Below are 17,902 nucleotides of genomic sequence, written 5' to 3' on the forward strand. Positions count from 1 at the left end.
CCTTTCCAAAGTACTGCACAAAGTCTCGGAACATACGGCTCCAACAAGACTATTTAACTGTGAGAAGTGTTTACACAGAAGGGACTGCATGTGTTTACGTCTTTGAAGTGGAGCAGCGCATTAAAAGAAGACTTACCTCTCTCATGTGGCTTTTGGTTGTTCCCTCCAATGAAGGATTTTAGCAAACAGCAGAAGATATACCAGTGGGAGAAGCTGGAATCTCAGCTGCTGCAAAGCAAACACTTAGCTCTGAAATGAAGGAGACATCAAGTGCGCGCTGCTTATAAAACCAGACATTTGGCCGCATGGGGATTTATTCACAGTGCATATCCTTCACATAAAAAAAAATAGACTTCTATTTGTGCTTATTGAGTCTTTTTTTACAAATATATACTGCATGAAACAAAAAATATTAAGTCATAACGCAAATCAGTGAATACATTAAAAGAGATGTAAAAACAGATATTCATTTTCATGATGTCAGTAAAAAACAAAAGGCACCAGTGTTTTGTTTGAGTGGAGTAAACATTTTAGCACAAACACATTGGCATGATATTACACTAAACAATACTTTAAACAGCTGTTAAAATAGATAAAATATAACTATGGCAAGAAATGAAACAGTAAAACTATTTTGGTATACATCTTTTAAATCCATTCAATTCAGGTTCTTAAATAACATCTAAACACTTTACAGTATTTCCTCCTTTACAGTGTCCAAACTCATATCTCCTCCTTCAAAGTATTCCACAAAGCTGGAGGTGAAATCTGTCTCACCCCTCTGCTCATGAGCACCTTCAGTGATTGCCCGGTTGAGGTAGAGGAGGATTAGTGTTGAGTGCAAAGCTTCCTCGTACAGTCAAGTTGTTTCTTTGTTCTGCATGAGCAGCAGGTAGAATCAGAGACAGGTGATGGCTCACTTGAGTTTGAGCTAATCTGTGAGGGGTCTGGCCCCGTTGACTGGGGAGTCATCCAAGTCTGAACTGGTCAGCCGTTTGTGAGGAGCTGTGGCAGAGGCAAAACAGAACCAGTTATATTCCCCGTCCCCTGTCCCTCACCCAGTCACAGCCCACAACGTGGGGGTACTATATTCACTTTGATTGTTAATGGATCTAGTCCATTACACGTAGTCCCTCAATGATTCCTGTCACTGCCAAAGTAGTCCTGAATACATGTGATAATTGCATTGTATATTAACACCAGTGTTGGATATATTTTGGCCAGCACACTTCCTGGAGGTAAAACAGACAGAAAGCTACAGAAAGTATGCTGCTCTCACACCGAGCCAAATATCTGGAAGCAGTTTAGGAAAGCACTACAAGTGATTTTTGGCTGAGAGCCACTGGCAGTGATACAGACACTCTCACTGATGGGAAGTTTGAGCGCCGTGTGCCATGTTGAAATACTGAATGGAAATGTGACAGTGCTGTAAGACGGCCACAGTGTCTTACAGCATCATGTGTACATCACCACTTAAGCTTCATAATGATACCCGCTTTGTAGCAGCAGTATATAAATACTCACACAGTGTGTCAGATCTCAGCAAGCTGCTCAGGAACGTGCTGGGCTCTTTGACGGAGGAAGAAAGAGCGGCCAGTCTCAGGCTCCTGGAAGTGGCGTCCAGCTTCTCATCCTGGAAGACGGGAGAACACGGTCACTGACAAAGTGAGGGTCTACAGCCATGCTAGCAGCACTGTGATGCATAATGTATAGCCTGAGGACATACACCTGAACCCAAACAAGTTAGGACAACAGACTCATCATGTACTCGTCCATCTCAACAATTATTGGGTGCTTTGCATGAAGCGTTCATGCCTAAAGACTTTGGTGATCCTCTGACAATCAAACATCTCCACATCTACGAGATGAAAACTGTGTACAGACACCACGGCTGCTAGACGAAGTCTCATAAGTTCCTTTTCCAAACACAGGTGCTGGCTGGACTTGATTTGACTCGCAGAAGAGACAGAGAGGTGAAACTGTAATCTGCTAGTTATTTAATGTAAAGTATAATTATATCAATATGTGTGCAGCTCTACAAAGAATACTTGAGTTTCTGCAGCAGGGGGACAGCTTGTCCCATGAATGGGTCCAACGTGGGTCAAACACTCGCATGTCTACTTTAGTCTTGTTTACCCGCACATGACCATATTATTCATTCATTATGTAATTAACAATACCGGCAATTGCCATATTCACTCGTGTGCTAGCATTTAAGTCATGATGTGAAGATGCAACGATTCCACAAACAGTGTCTGTGCCAAAATATATTAACAATCCATCCAGTAATGGAGATATTATATCTGTCTGTTGGTCCAAAGTGTTAGTGACAGACTAACTGAGGGTGAAGCCACATCCCTATGGCCGTGGGCAAATATCACAATGTAAAACGAACAGTACAACCATAAATGTAACCAGCTCTGTATAATGCTCAAAGCAGCTTAAGATGAGAGCTGTGGGCCAGATTTGGATGCTGTTTTGAGATGAAATATTGTGTTTGGGAAGAGAGCGGTGTGAGTCCCTCTATGAGTGTGGGCCTGTGTATGATAAAAGCTGCTTCTACAGACATTTATTTGCCAGTAAACGTGCCGGCACAAGTGTACCAGCCTGAACAGACATCTCTTTATACTTTGGGATTCTGTTGCAAGGCCCGCCAACTCACTGTTGTCTCTTCAAGTTTTGACACATATTACAGATTCCATTTATCCAGTGTTTATGAATCATTAATATTACAGATGTCCTGTAATGACAGGACAAACACTGAGCCAAAAATAATCCTGTCTGAATACTGGTGGTTCAAGCAGACGTAGAAGCGGCTTGTTGTTGTTAACATTGCTGACTGTGATCAAGATGGAACTTTTGTAAAGACATTCCATCCATCCGTTTTCCTTAAACAAACCCCGGGTGTGCAGCAGCTATTAAGCTAATGCAATCGCCACTTATCACTCAACACAGGAGTCATTTGGCAAACCAACGGGGTAATCTGGCAGATTAAAACCATTTAAAAAGTGACTGTATGGCTGTTTGGGGGAGGCTGCTAATGGCTGATGGCAATCAGCTGTCAACAGTGATGTCTTGATGGCTCCCTTGACTGCTTCATAGCACAGAAGAGGACTGCAGCTATTAACAGAGACTGGTAACATTCAGGTTTTGTTTAAGCGTACATTTGTGCCATTGCTTGAGCTTTCCCCACTCTGTCCATCCATGATGCATTGCCAGCATGTGGAATTATTCATTTATTCACACAAGTTGCAAATGAGGTGCTTTGCACACATCGGCTGTGGTGTGGGCGAGCTAGACTCATAAATGACTCAAAGTCAGGCTATCCTGATCCAAACGGCTGCTGTTTGAACAAAGCACGGCAATTAGTGACTGAAATAGAACAGGTGTGGGTTGTTGTTTGGGAGAACAGGCTCTTGAAAGGCATTATAAAGCACATTTTTCTAGAGTACAGTACTGCATCTGCGTGTGTGTGTGTGTGTGTGTGTGTGTGTGTGTGTTAGTCGTACTCTGTACTCCTGGATTCTGCGTTTGGACTCGTCCAGCTGGTGCTGTAGGTCCCAGACGATCTCTTTGTATTTGGTGTAGCGCTGCTCTACCATCTCTCTCTGCCGCTGTGACTCCTGTTGGCACAAAATGGAGGCTGTGTCACTATAACCACCCGCACAACAGACACAGCTGTCTGTTAACCAGGCCAGAGGGACAAAAGCTGGAGCTTGTCAATAGTCGTAGCAGACGAACACTGGAATGAATGAATAGCATTGATTCATTGGATCAGTGTTTTCTGCATGGTGCTAATTTAAAGTCTCTTCATCCAAACTGTTAGAAAACGTGGTTGCCAGCCAAGCCACTGCCCCTCTGTCCAGTTATGACCTTCTTGACGAGCTTCAGTTTGCTTACTGAAACTGCACAGATTAAAGTAACTAACGACAACCTTTTAATTGCCATGAACTCTGGTCTTTGTATGCACTCCTTAGTGCAATCTCACTGGTTCCACAGGGATCAGCACTCAGCGGTTATGCATTTACTTGCAGCCCTTGGGTCACATTTTAAAAAAAAAAAAAACACATTACAATGTATCACTGCTATGCAGATCTCACACACACACGGGTCGTCCTACAACATTCATGATTCCTTCAAGCTGGTTGGATTACTGATGTGCAATAATTCCGTGTATGAATGTTTTTTGAGCATCCCAAGAGCTCTACATAATGATCAAATATTCTGTTTGGGAAGAGAACGGTGTGAGTCCCTCCATGAAAAGTGTGGGCCTGTGTATTTCTTAAAATAGCCCAAATACGCACCATTTTTATAATCAAATACACACACTGACAGTAATAAAAGGTCTCAAACTGGTCCTCACCAAGTTGGATCGTATGACACCGGTACTGATATCTGCATTGGCTAACCGCTTCACACAAGAGCTGATTTCACAATCTTTCCTCTGGGGGAGCTGTGGCTCAGAGATAGAGCGGGTCGTCCCCTAATTGGATGATCGGGGGTCCAATCCACCAGTCCGTGTGGACACAGATACCGACCCTCGTATTACTGCTGGAGGCGGTGCCATCGTCGTGTGAGTGTGCATCAGTTTAGATCCTGATGGGCAGGTGACCACCTTCCATGGCAGCAAGCAGCTGCCATCAGTGACTGTTTGTGTGTGTGAATGTTGACATGTAGTGTACAGCGCTTTGAGTCAAGACTAGAAAGGTGCAAGTCCATTTACCATCCATCACCCAACTATAAGGCTTTAAATGTGGCTCACTCATATGTCGGCACTCTTATTTCCTCATATACCCCTTGACCCTCCTTTACAGTCCCTTGATGCTGGTTACATAAATGTTCCCTCAACAAAACTCAGAACATTAATATAGCATCAAACACATATTGTCTCGGTAAAAATATAGTGGATTAATGTCTGCCTGAGCAGAGAATGAAGTCTCTCTCCCTCTGTATCCCCCCCTTGGGTAAACATCGTTAGCTCTGTCAGCACTGCTAGGCGCCGGCTCAGTTGTCACCATGTTGAGAGCTGTGTGGAAGCAATATATGCTCTGAATTTAGTATTGAGCACCTTTAACCATTCCTTTAACTCTTGGTGGTCAAGCCTTTGCCGAGCTCTGCAGATTCTTGCAAATCCAGGCTGTTTTACCTTGTTGACCAGTAAGCAACCTACTCCTGTCCCATTACGTTATACTGTATTCTTTGAATTTTTTTCACTGACTTGTAAAGTCAGAGAGACTCTCTGGGTAATGTGCACTTTAACTAACCTGAAGTTGAAGTTACCCAAGGTTGGTAATTTGAGGGAAAGAAAAAAACATTTTATTACAGAGAAAAGTAATCTAGGCTTTAAATAGACCCACCTCCAAATCTTTGAAGTTCTCCATCAGACATTGTTTCTCTGGAATTGACTCCAAGTGGTCCAGGGCTACTCTTGTGTTCTGGAAAGCACACACATAAAATCAGTTCATTTACATTACGATATCCGTTTCTTGGTTTGCATCATCTGACATTCATATTAAGTCATTTAACTCCAGCCATTTCAATCCGCACAACTACAAACATGACTAACTGCAAAGAGATTTAATACAATCAATACAATATCTGCATTGTGCTGAAACCATAAAACATATTTCAAGAGATTCTTTGAATGAGAAGTTCAGGAGACTGAAATCAGGAGGATATGCAGGAGACTGTAGCTTACAGCATTGAGCCCACAGATACTGTTTTAGTCTATTTATTTCATTAATCAAACCAAGAACAAAAAACAACAAACTCAATTACCATTTAAGGGGCAAGCAGAAAGCATCAGAATGCAACAACTAAATAGCAAATGGAGAATTATCCACAGGTTAATACTGGGGCTATATCACGATTCCATTAATCGTCTCTCCCTTTCCCTCACGTGTCTTTTCCTCTTCCTCACTACTTCTCACTTCAGACTGAGGGAATGATGAAAGTGAAATGAGAAGTCCATCCTAGTCGAGGGTCACCTGAAGCAATGATTACTGATGACGGCTGCACAGCTGGATCAGCTGTCCGTGGGCTTTAACTGCACATGCTACTAATGCCTTTGTATTTGCAGAGGTAATGGGATGAACTACCCAAAGAACAAGGGTGCACAGCTGATGTTAGCACTGTTATGTATCATTTATGTCCTCCCACATGAGCATATATTGTTCCTTTTAAAATAATGATAAGCATTCACACATGCACAACAAACATGCATTTAGACTGTGTATGGATCAAGTCCATTTGTAAATATATTACTTTGTATGAGTAAACACTTCAACACACAATCTACAAAGTTGGTAGAACTCAATGCAATATGTCGACAAGATGTCATTATTGTCAAAAAGAAAACCAAAGTCATTTATAATATATTTCAAGGTAAAAATATAAGTTCTGTTTTTCTGTATGTTCCAAACACTCATAGTTTATCCACAGCATTTAAAGGTTGAGCCACAACATCTCTATCCACTACTAAGTGGCGCTATGGAGCAATGTTTCTGTATAATGATGCACTTTCCTGCCAATGTTTTCACACACTCCAGTAGTCTGTGATGGTAATGCAACAAAAAAACGTAATTGTAATACGCAAACATTAGCAGTAAACAAAAGCAGTACAGAAGACTGCAAGCCAGCAAGTATACTGTATGTAAATAATGCACAATTGGAAATATATATATATATTAAAAAAAAAAACACATTGCAAATGTTTAACAAGAAAGGAAACTAATTTAACACATGTATTAGACCTCAAGGATACAAACATGTATGGGTGCTTTATTTCTGGGAAAGCAGCAGACACGTTCCCTATTCAAACTGCATAGGAACAGACATGATGTCATACTGCCTGGTCAATTCAAAAGCTAATTGAGGACTTTTTTTACAACACACTCAGTGCAATCTTAAGTACCTCCTCCAACTCCACTCCATTCTATTCATCCCTCCACCGTATGTTTCAATGGCCTTCCCATTCAGATGGAGCATTTAAGCATCAAAAGAAGTGGTAGTTACAAGGCGTCCCGCTGATTGCTGCACCGACTGGCACACTGACATGAGTGAGACTCGCTGGTCTATCCGCACCACCCGGGCCGATGCATCCTCCCGCTGTGCTGTTGTAAGCAGGGAGTGGTCCGAGGTATTTCCTCTTCTTTCTCACAACAGCTAATTGGAGGTTGAGGCAGCCAAGCGTGCCACATAATTGTGACGAATGGACAGCTTTACTTATTTATTTTTTCAACAGGGTGAGAAGAGCTTGGGTCAATAAAACCGTTCAGCGGTGCTAAGTAATTTCGGGGTAACGTGTAATAGCTGATTAAGGACGTTAGTGGTGACCAACAGCAGCTTGGATGGTGATGTCAATACTGTATTGTCAGTACAGCTCGGTTCTTAACCCCATCAGCAAGACTTATGATGATTAACAGAGCTGTGAGCCTTGACTAAAGCAATAATTTCTAACCCTGTGTCAGCCTCTATGGGTTGCTAAACAAACAGAGCCGACACAGCAGCATCGAATCCTACTGAGAGTTCTATTTTAACAACTCCAGGGCATTTCATACCTCCACGTTTTCTAAACCTGAATTTACATACAACTGTTTTCATCACTTTGTTTAGAGAAATAAAACCTTACCATCTCCAGATCCAATACACGGTCCTGAAAAGACACACAAACACAGCAATGTTGCTTTATATGCATAGAAACCTTAAGAACCAATTCCAAAGTAATGTTTAACCTAACAAAATGACTCCAGATAACTGCTCATAATGGTAGATTAGCAGAGAGAAAACAAGGAAAGAAAATACAGGGGCTCAGAAGAGTCTGTAGCACACAACAAGCTTCTTATCACACACACACTCACACAGACACACACCGCTCTCACCACTCATCCAGATCCTGACTGATGTTCCCTCTCTAACGATGCATAAGTGATGCTATGCCTCTTATCTGCCACTCAAACACACACCTGCTCTTCCCCTCAACCGGCTGCCTCTACCCCTCTGCCTGTAACGTGTTGATGGTTTGTAACAAGGGTACTTTCTTTCCCTCAGCCCACCCTTCAACAATTTTAGATTTCTTTAACTCGTCAGCGTCACTTACTCTGTCTTACCTCTGTACATCTCTCTCTCTTCATCCTTCATAATTAAAAGCTTGGCTGGGTCTGAGAGGGCTGATTAATTGCATGCGAACTCTGGCAGGTGCCATCATGCAGCCACAGATGGGACCCCGGAATCCAACACACACACACACACACACACACACACACACACACACACACACACACACACACACACACACACACACACACACACAAATGCTTAGCAGACATTTTAGTGTGTGTGAAAGAGTGTGTGTGTTTGGCTGTTTAATGGCGAGTAAAGAGTCGGTGAGGCGCTGGGGGCCAGTTCAATCCAGACTAGGTGAGTTGGTGGCCTGCCAAGTGTAGATGCTGCTGTACTGCGAGACAGAGACAAGGCCTCTGGTGGCTTTTAAACTCCAAGGCCTCGTGTCTGCAGTAATTAGCTACTTGTCCAAGCAAGGCTGCAAGCAGTCTGTCAGGCCCACGGCTGTGCACTAATGTTTGTAGCACCACATCACAGGACTCAGAGCCCAGCAGTTAAACACAAAAAAACCAAAAAAAAAACAGATATGCAAAGAAGAATTTGAAGTAGATGTGGGGTATAACTAAAAATCGTACCAGCTGTCTCTTTTTGGCAAAATAAGGCCAGCTGGATATTAAAAATCTACAGTTTAGGCTGCAGCTCTACAGACCCAAATGAACAAACAGATAAGGATTGATGAAGATGCTAACCTGAAGGCTCCTCATTTCTTCCTCCTTCCTGCGACTCCTCTCCAACAGCTCTGAAAGACACGTTACTGTTGATGAGTTGAGGTAGAACTACATGACACTTTGTTTTACAGGCTTTTACTTTCCTAATCATTTCCTATGACTATGTCATTTGGTATTATTGGAAAAATAGATACATGGATTTGAAACAGTTCAGAACATTTTAGTTGGTTTAGCCACATTTATACTCATTCATTTATTATTGTCAACTTTATTCTTCATATGTTGAATTGTATGTTTGCCTGTAGACAAAGGTCAAGGAAGTGGCCCTTTATAGCAAATGGTTGTACATTTGTTAGATTTGGAGTTCACTCAGAGCAGAGATTATCTCCTCTTAATAAACACATACATGAACATTTGATCTTAGTTCAATAAACACGTGGAGGGAGCTGCAGCAGTGAACAATGTGGCCATGAGTGAATCACAAAACAGAAAGAAGAGTCCAGTTATAATGGCTAACTGTACGAATACGGTTGGAAGGTGCTAATCTGCTGGTTACTGAGCAGCTCATGGATGAGTCAGTAATTGTGAAGCGAGAATGAATCAACTGAGGCCAACAAGCTAATAAGAGAACAGCGTGAGTGATCTGTCGGAGCTAACGTTCATCCTTTACATGTTCAGCTGACTAAAAAGGCTTCAGGTTAAGAAAACCTGGAGATTTATTCAGAAGTACCAACTCAATACCGTCTCTATTTTACATAGCTTATAATACTTTAACGCTAAATGAATGCTGGATAATGTTACAATCAAACTTTTCTTCACTTCCCTGGAGTCAACAGGCAGATCTACAGGAACAGAGCTACTCTGACATTACAACTCAAATAGTGCAAGTTTTTGACACACTAACTCAAAATACCTCCACTTATTATTCATGCTCTCCTGTATAACCAAGGTTCAAAGCAAGCGACCAATTAGCCTTTTTGTAAATGACCTCCGCTAAGTGTATTTCACTGATGTTTCTGATCGGGAGTAGCCCCAAGCTGGCTGTTGTTTTCAGGGGCGGATCTAGTGAAATGCTGCCTTGCTTTGCTTTTCATTTCTTTATCAGGAAATGTTGGTATCTGGAGTGGTAAAAGTTAGTTTCTAAAGTAAAACTATTAATACTTCACAGTAAACGTCCTGCATTCGAGAGACGTTATCGGCACAATGTACTTCCATTTAATTTACGTCTGTTCAAGGTAGATCTTTACATTCTAACATGATGCTGGACAGTTAAATGAATAATAAAGCATCATATTTTAATTGTTATATTTTGCGAGTTAAATCTCAATCTGTGAGTAATCAGAAACATTCTCAGGTAAATGTACTACAATATTTTCTCCTGAGGTAGAAGTACACAGTAAGTAGTACACAGTTGAGTTGCATACTTTTTGAGTGTTTTGACTGGGACCATAAGGTTTTAGTCAACATCTTCCAACCCTATCACCAGAGTAATGCATTGAAGGTATTTCATGGAGTTGAGAATAGGTTCTTGACTTAATATCTCAGACATTGTAAATAATAAATATCTAAAACAAAGTATTAGTGCCATTTCATGGGGTCTTTAGCAGTTGTTTGGATTATTATCAGAAGTTAATCACATTGACAGAGATATTTTCACCAAAAGTGGCCCTTATTATATGAATGGACCCCACCGTCTGAGCCCAGCTCCACTGATAATGATTGAACCATCCTACCAGCCGAACCCATTCATAGGTCAACTTCTACTGCCAACTCCGTCAATGAGGTCTGAAAAAGTAGTCCCAGTCACTAAACCTCCCAGTCACTAGAGAACAGGCCTGCTCATGTAATGACTGCAACTCCTCTCAATATGTTGGACTGCTTCAAAGACGTTTGCTGTGAGAGGGTTATTTGTACAGAAAGACAAACTCTGCTTGTGTTTGTTGTTGATTGCAACAACACATTGTTTTTAAATACAATCACAGGTTCTTTGCTTAATGAGGTGTTGACTCAAAAGGAATAACTCACTTCATTTAGCACTTATGCAAATTTAGCAAATGCCACAATATTTACCCAAGTTTATTCTACTGGGCATTATGCTGAGCAGAATACACTTTATGCTAACTGTTTCAATAAAACGGTGACAACATAGTATGGGAATAAGAAAAAGAAAGAACATTTTTGTTGTATTTATTGTCATGAAATATAATAATAAAGTATTGTTTTTCCTATACTTATAATGCCAACTTCTTTCTTGATAAATTAACTGTTGCACCATTTATGATTCAAACATGACTATAAGAACTGAGAATCAGACACAACTCTTTAATAATGCGAGAAGCTCTCTATTAAATACACAGTAACATAGTGACGTCACTTTACTGAAAGCACAACCGGCTGTAGAAATGTGCAAACGTCTTACTGAGATTGTTCCTTTTCAAGATCCATCTGACTACACCGACCGACACACTTGATTCACATACGTAGCCACATTTCTGGCTATGGAATACAGTGACTCCAACCTCTGGTTTTAGCTAGTAGTGGCAGTCCACTGTTGCCGAATCACACCCGGCTCACAGCTCAACTAAAACCTGGGGTAGGTCCTATTATACTAGCACTACTGTTGTGGTGAATGGTACATGGACTGTACTTGTTTAGCACCACTCAAAAACACTTTAACAGTACATGTCATCACTCACTCATTCACACCCATTGCAAGTGATGTGAAGAGATAGAAAAGACAGACTGCAACTGAAATGTGACTAATGAATTCACTGTGAGACAATTACTGTACATCACACAATGGTCCACAGAGTGCTGGCATTAACAGTTCATCTATGAGATGAGCAGAGAAGTAAGACAAGTATATCTTATGAGAATTATACACTACAGCCAAAACCACAATGACACACTGTACAGTGGATTGTCTAACTACTGTATACCTCTCTATACGGTCTGTGTCTTTTAAACTCTCGTTCTCTCTGTTAATGGAACACAAATTAGGCCCATTTCCCTGCATTGTTCAGATGAAGCGCTAAAAACAAGTTGTTCTTCCTCTGGCAGTTACAGCTCATTAGGAGAAATTCACTCAAAAATGGAACTCGAGATGGGAAAAAACAAGTCTATTTTCCACAGAAGTCCTCAAAGTTCACATACATTAAGATGCTTTTTCAAACATTTGTAATCATAAACAGACAGGCCAGTGTGCACGGTCTAAAAAAAACAACGCATCAGATGCAAAGGGGACAGGCACAGGCAGCCATTTTAACAAGCACGAGTGACAAAAAAACCTTCAGTCATTTAATTAGTTACTGCTTTTAATGACGGTGTGTTTAAATTCAATTAACAAAGAAAACAGGAAGTCAGTGTGTGACTAGGTTCAATCAAAACAACTATTGGTCCAACAATCAAGGAAGAACTCCATTTTCATTGAGAGCTTGCTAAGTATTCACGCTGTTTCCCAACTGTTAATTCAACGTTTCTTGTTCAATGCTTCCTTTAATCAGGTATTAGCTGCTCAACAAAGAACACATAGCCTGCTTAGTCTCCTATGATGATGTTGTACAGCGTGGTTTTGCTTTGATGACGATAGTACCACCGCTGAAGCAAAAAAAACACCACACAAATCTATACCCACAAATCATACCCTGCATTCCCGCTTGCTTCCTAGGAGAAATCAACACAGAGGTATGTTTTCTAATTAATAAACAGTGTTTGTGTACCTCTCTTTTCAGAGCCGAGGGAGTGCAGCAGCTTCTCCTGTTGGTCCAGGCGCTGCAGGAGAGCCATCTGCTCTGAGTCCCGGCTCTGTCTGAGGGACTTCAACTGATCCCTGGTCTGTTGTTGCTGCTTCCTTAAGCGCTGCTCTCTTGTGGTGCACTCCCGCACCTCCTCACACAGCCAGCGGATCTTGGTCTGGGTGGTTAAGTGAATACAAAATCAATAGGGTGAAGTAGATGGGCTTCACTGGTACATATATGAATTGGTACGTATAGTAACGGTTTTATTCAAGGCGAGGATCAGGGCATTAGGAGGGGGAACCAATACACTGTCAGCCAGGCAGCAACCTCCGGTTCACAAAAGTGAAGCTAATGCTTCATATCTTAACACTGCATTCTCTCTAGTGTCCATCAGGGGCGACTCCTCAGGGTGTATAGAAGTCTATGAGAAAATGACTCTACTTCTCTCTTGATTTATCCCTCAGTAAATATTGTAAACATGTGTTTATGGTCTCAATATCTAGTTTCAAGTCTTCTTCAATACAGCATGATGTTCATTTAGTAAATTAACATCCATTTAGAGTCAAACAGACCAGAGCCATATACGGCATCTCTACGTCACTCCTCCTCAGTCCTAATATGGTCACTTCCATTCATTGGTTGCAAAAAGCCAAGATGGCGATGGCCCCGTAATCCAAGAGGGCGACAGCCAAAACTCTTCAAAACGGCAGTCCACAAACCAACGGGTAAAGTCATGGTGACTAAGTCAGTGCAAATGAGTGTAAGTAAGTCACCTAAACTGTCCGATACAACAAAAGCAAGACAGAATTGTTTCCCTTAGAAGCATCCTAATTGCTCTGATATCTCTTCGAACACAAAATATAGTCCATCATTATTTTATCATTTTGACCATGGTGTTAAACGCTATGCTCAGAAAAGAGTGTGGTCAAAATGAGTGTGCTAAAAGCTCAGTGGCCCAGTCAGAGTAGTGTGGAGCGCACAGTCAGCAACAGGGAATGTAAATGAGTTAAAGGGTTGTTACGGCTGTGCAAAGGATTGATTCAATATGTATTCCAGCTGTGCTCTACAACCCTGTAATTCATACCTAGATTTTACTAACATCAAAACTGCTAACTAGGGAGCTAATTATCTCGCTTGTTCTCTGGTGTTTTACTCTTGTAAACGCACAGAGCTCTGAAAGCATTTCTGACAGGAGACATACATTATGGTGATAAACACTGAGTTGTGCAAACACATTTGAACAAAGTACCATGCATCACAGTCATAATGCCATGTTTTATTTCTACAGTGCATCACTAAATGGAAACTGATCTGTCTTGGAATGAAGGCCACACCTTAAAGATGAAGATCATCGTGTTCACCATGATGCTGCCATGGAGGAATAAAAGCCCCTCACCAAATCACACTGAATACATATAGGACTATGCTGTCCTCTTACATTAATCTTCTATATAGTGTCAGCCTTGGAATGAGAATGATTTTCTTTGTAACAGTGTCACGTGCTTAATCTTGTGCTTTCGCAATTACATAATTGATTATTTAGAGCAAATCCCCGTAAGGAAGGCAGCACATGTAATAATCATACCTTTGTCTCAGCTAGCCAGCGGTGGGGGTCTTTCACTAATCCAGGTTTCTGGGAGATCGCCTGTCAAAACAGCACAGAGATTAATGCATGTGTGAGCATGCATTACAAAACATTCTGATCTTTCGGAAAGGAGTGCAAATCCAAGAGATTATGTAGTTAGGCTTTCATGCAGGTTCAGTAGGTTGTCTAAAATTGACACAAATATATGAAGAAGCATCAGAGGAGTTACAAAATGCAGAAAGTGTGATGTGGATGGACAAACAACAGGATGAATATCAGAACTGTTGTCAAACACTTTTGTCAAGAGCGACTTCTGCCAACTTAAGCGTGTGTGTGTTCAACAGCCTCTGACACAACACTGCACTTGTGCACACACACAGAGGTTGTGTGTCATCAAAATGAGCTCAGGGACTATGTTCCATCCTTCCCAGACGAGCTTGTCAGCATCAGCAATACAAACTGACGGTCTGCCAACTTCTAATGACTGCTGACGCATGCATGCACGCACACAGAAACGCATGCTTAAGATAAAACACAGTCAGATACACAGATAAACAGTCACATAACTAGATGGCCCTCAGTTGAGAGCACGCCTCCGCCAACACTGTGCAGCTGTTGATGTGTGCCAGCTCCACATGTGGAACTTTCACTAAAGGTTAACAATCTGCTCTATGCTTCATTACCTGCCTGTTTCACATAAGGACATGAACATGTCATGCCAAAACACTGCACATCTGTTTGTAATGCAGACACAGAATTGTACAACTCAGGAAAGTTATGACAATTATGTTATCTTTAGGTCAGCATACTCTGGTTTATGAGTGATTACCTGCAGAACTAATGACATTTAGACTTTGTAGCACAAACAGAGTATTCGGGGGGGTACCAAAAATGTTACAATTCATCCTGAGAGAAACATAAATGTGTGTACCACCTTTCATAACAATCCATCAAATAGTCATCCATACATTCACTCAACCTTACAAATGTCAACCTTGTGGTGGCGAATGTCTGTACCAAATTTCATGGAAATCGATCCAGTATTTGTTGAGATATTTCATTCTGGACTAAAGTGGTGAACTCACCAACTGACACTGCTAATCCTAAAGCCACACTGCCAGTGAGGCTAAACATTCTATAGTGTTAACATGGATTTATCCAAAGGTACGTGCCCATTAGATGAAAGCCATATGCTCCTATGAAATATGAGGAGTAAATAATTGCTTCTTTGCCCATGTCCAACCTTTCCAAAAGCCTTTGTGTAAATCCATTTATAGGGAGAGGTCCTGCCACCCTGCTAACACACAGAGAGACAGAATACAACCAGAACTCCCATACAGAGGTAAAAACTAAAAAGCCAGAAGACATAACAACCCAAATTCACATGGACAAACTGTCACACAGTCAACAAAAAGTACCACTGGTTTTATTTTTTGTGGCAAGGTGTTTACACATGATCAACAGACATGGAAGGCACACAGCAGGATTGTTTTTTTGGACCCTTTCTGTCCCGCGCCTCGACAAACAACATCGTCACTGCAGAGGTGTCAGGCAACTTTTTCAAGCCGTCATTCAAAAGCAGATCCAAGCAAAACGAATATCCCCAGTTGTTGCCACGGCAGCTCAAAGTGCAGCAATGGAACACTGCTGTGCAGAGGTCTCCGTCTCAGGGAGTGTACAAGCGCGTGGCAGAGCGAGCATCTGTGTGGGAGGATGAAACATGCCTCTATGCCTCTCGCTCACTTCACTCTTCTCCGAAGCATCAAAGGCAGCTCGCTGCAGTGGCAGACAAAAAGGAGGTGAAACTGTTGAAAAACTGAACAAGTAGGCTGGGAGTTGAAAGTGCCGTCTGTGGGGTTGAAGTGAAAGAAATGCCACTATTTTCTCAGCAGCACCGCCGTGGAATCCAAGTGTCTGCCATGGCTAATTTGAATGTGCGACTTCGTGGTTTGTATGTCTCTTTCAGAATGCGAGTACATCTGTGACTGGGAGTCTTTGGTTACAGTTTGTTTGTTTCACCCCCCGCTGAGGAAATGGTAAAGCTGGCAAAGTTTAGAGAGAAGCAAAGGGTGGAGATGTAACAGCAAGCGGAAAGGACAAAGCCAGATGTTTTTGTTGCTGCTGTGGCATTTTTCTTCATTGAAGAGCTTAAAGTGAAAGGAGACAGGAACGACGCTGTCTAGTGTTGTACCGAATGTAATTTGTTTCACCTTAGAAGCTTCCATTGAGGTTTTAGAATTAAGATTTGAATGTCTGTCGCATCATTTAAAAAAAGATTTTGGGTGATTGTGGCTGTATAAAGGTCATTTACGGTGCTGTTAGATTGCTGCCTCACTTCGTGTGCGGCAGATGGTTTTATTATTTTTGAAAGGACAACAAATATGGATTGAAGAAGAATTTTTTTGTTAGAAAAAAACATGCAGTGAATTTTGGAAATTATTATATTAATTTTGTTTTCAATAAAGTTTGACTTTTAGACTGGAGTTGTTGGAAATGTTTGAATCAAATGAGTTGGAAACAATCCTATGAAGACGCTACTGGAATCTAATTCTTAAAACAGTATAATAATAATAATAATAATAATAATAATAATAATATGAGTGTAGCCTGATCTTTATCTGCAACCGTGCAGATATACCGGGTTGAGAATAAATGAATAGACATGCAACAATTTAAGAAGCTGCGCAGCATTGTACTGTCAACCTTATGAATGAAGCTTCAAACTATTCAGCACAGCCCTACTAATCTCCCAGGATGCACTCACACACACAGAACTTCAGTTACATGGTGTGTTCTCACCTGAGCCAGAGAGAAGACAGAGTGGGACAGGGAAGTAACCCATAAGCTTCAGCATTTAAGACAAAAAAACATATTAAAATGGAGGTTCTGGACTCGTTTGAAGATGTGTATGCTAACTTGTTGGTTCACTGGAAAGTGGTCTTAGCACTTTGTGACTATGGAAACAGTTTCACTAATTTAAAATCTTCCTTGGAAACAGTTTTATCAACTGCCAACCTCCAGTAAACTCCACATCTCTGATATGACAGCGCTCTACCCTTTTAACTTTCCTTAACTTTTAATGAAGCGCTACTCTGTCTTACAACTTGTTGCATTAGTGCTTCTAAAGAGAAGAAGGGTATCATGAGGCAACACCCCTTAACTCTTAATGATTCCCCTCATTAGGCCAATCACAAGCAACTTTGACTTCTTTTCAACATGACAGATTACAGATGAGGGGAGGCATTGGCTGCAGCACTGCTGGACCAGATTGGGAAATCTATATGAGCAGATAAGAGCTCACTGGGTTCATTAGCTTGGAGCAGCAGAGGAAATCTAGCATCAAGTACCTAAGGGGGGGAGTATGTGTGTGTACTCTGTGTTTACTAGTGTGTAAGGGTGTATGTGTAAAACATTAGCGTTTGTCAGTAGTACTGTAGACAATAGGTTTAATGTGTCATCTATATCTCACCCACAGGAGGGATGCAGGAGATTTCTTTGGGGGTCGCCACTCGCCAAATAAATTTGCTGAATTTCTTCTATTGTCTTTTTTTAACAGTTATATCTGGAGTGCACCTTTGAGCCCCTTATTGATCTGATAACTGTTGCCTACTAAAACACTGAATCTAATATGAGAGGCTAGTGTACATTCTGTTTGTTTAACTGATGAGAGGAAATCAAAAGAATAAAATGAGAAAAGAGCCTGTTGACCCCTCAATGCATCTATTTGGTCTCATTTAAAAATAATTTAACATGTGTATGTCTTTAATAACATGCATAAAATATGTTGTATA

General features: G+C 41.2%; 1 protein-coding gene across 5 annotated transcripts in view; it reads right to left on the reverse strand.

Annotated features, from left to right (window-relative positions):
- Positions 1–305: 305 nt before the first annotated feature.
- Positions 306–17,902, reverse strand: part of LOC137871066 (centrosomal protein of 128 kDa-like) — a 39,673-nt gene continuing 22,076 nt past the window's right edge. For 4 of the 5 annotated variants that reach the window (XM_068708647.1, XM_068708644.1, XM_068708646.1 and 1 more), the window contains 8 exons: positions 14,112–14,171; positions 12,509–12,701; positions 8,811–8,860; positions 7,631–7,654; positions 5,358–5,435; positions 3,510–3,623; positions 1,525–1,633; positions 306–1,005 (listed from right to left, as the gene is read on the reverse strand). In XM_068708647.1, coding sequence (XP_068564748.1) covers positions 932–1,005; positions 1,525–1,633; positions 3,510–3,623; positions 5,358–5,435; positions 7,631–7,654; positions 8,811–8,860; positions 12,509–12,701; positions 14,112–14,171 — 702 coding nt within the window. In that variant the 3' untranslated portion in view covers positions 306–931. Of the gene's footprint in view, positions 1,006–1,524; positions 1,634–3,509; positions 3,624–5,357; positions 5,436–7,630; positions 7,655–8,810; positions 8,861–12,508; positions 12,702–14,111; positions 14,172–15,545; positions 15,888–17,902 lie in introns of those variants that run through there. The other variant, XM_068708648.1, reaches the window with a different exon arrangement.

Source organism: Cebidichthys violaceus, unplaced genomic scaffold (assembly GCF_023349555.1).
Source record: "Cebidichthys violaceus isolate CVI_PGR_0920_01 unplaced genomic scaffold, fCebVio1.0.p SCAF_14, whole genome shotgun sequence".
Taxonomy (NCBI): domain Eukaryota; kingdom Metazoa; phylum Chordata; class Actinopteri; order Perciformes; family Stichaeidae; genus Cebidichthys; species Cebidichthys violaceus.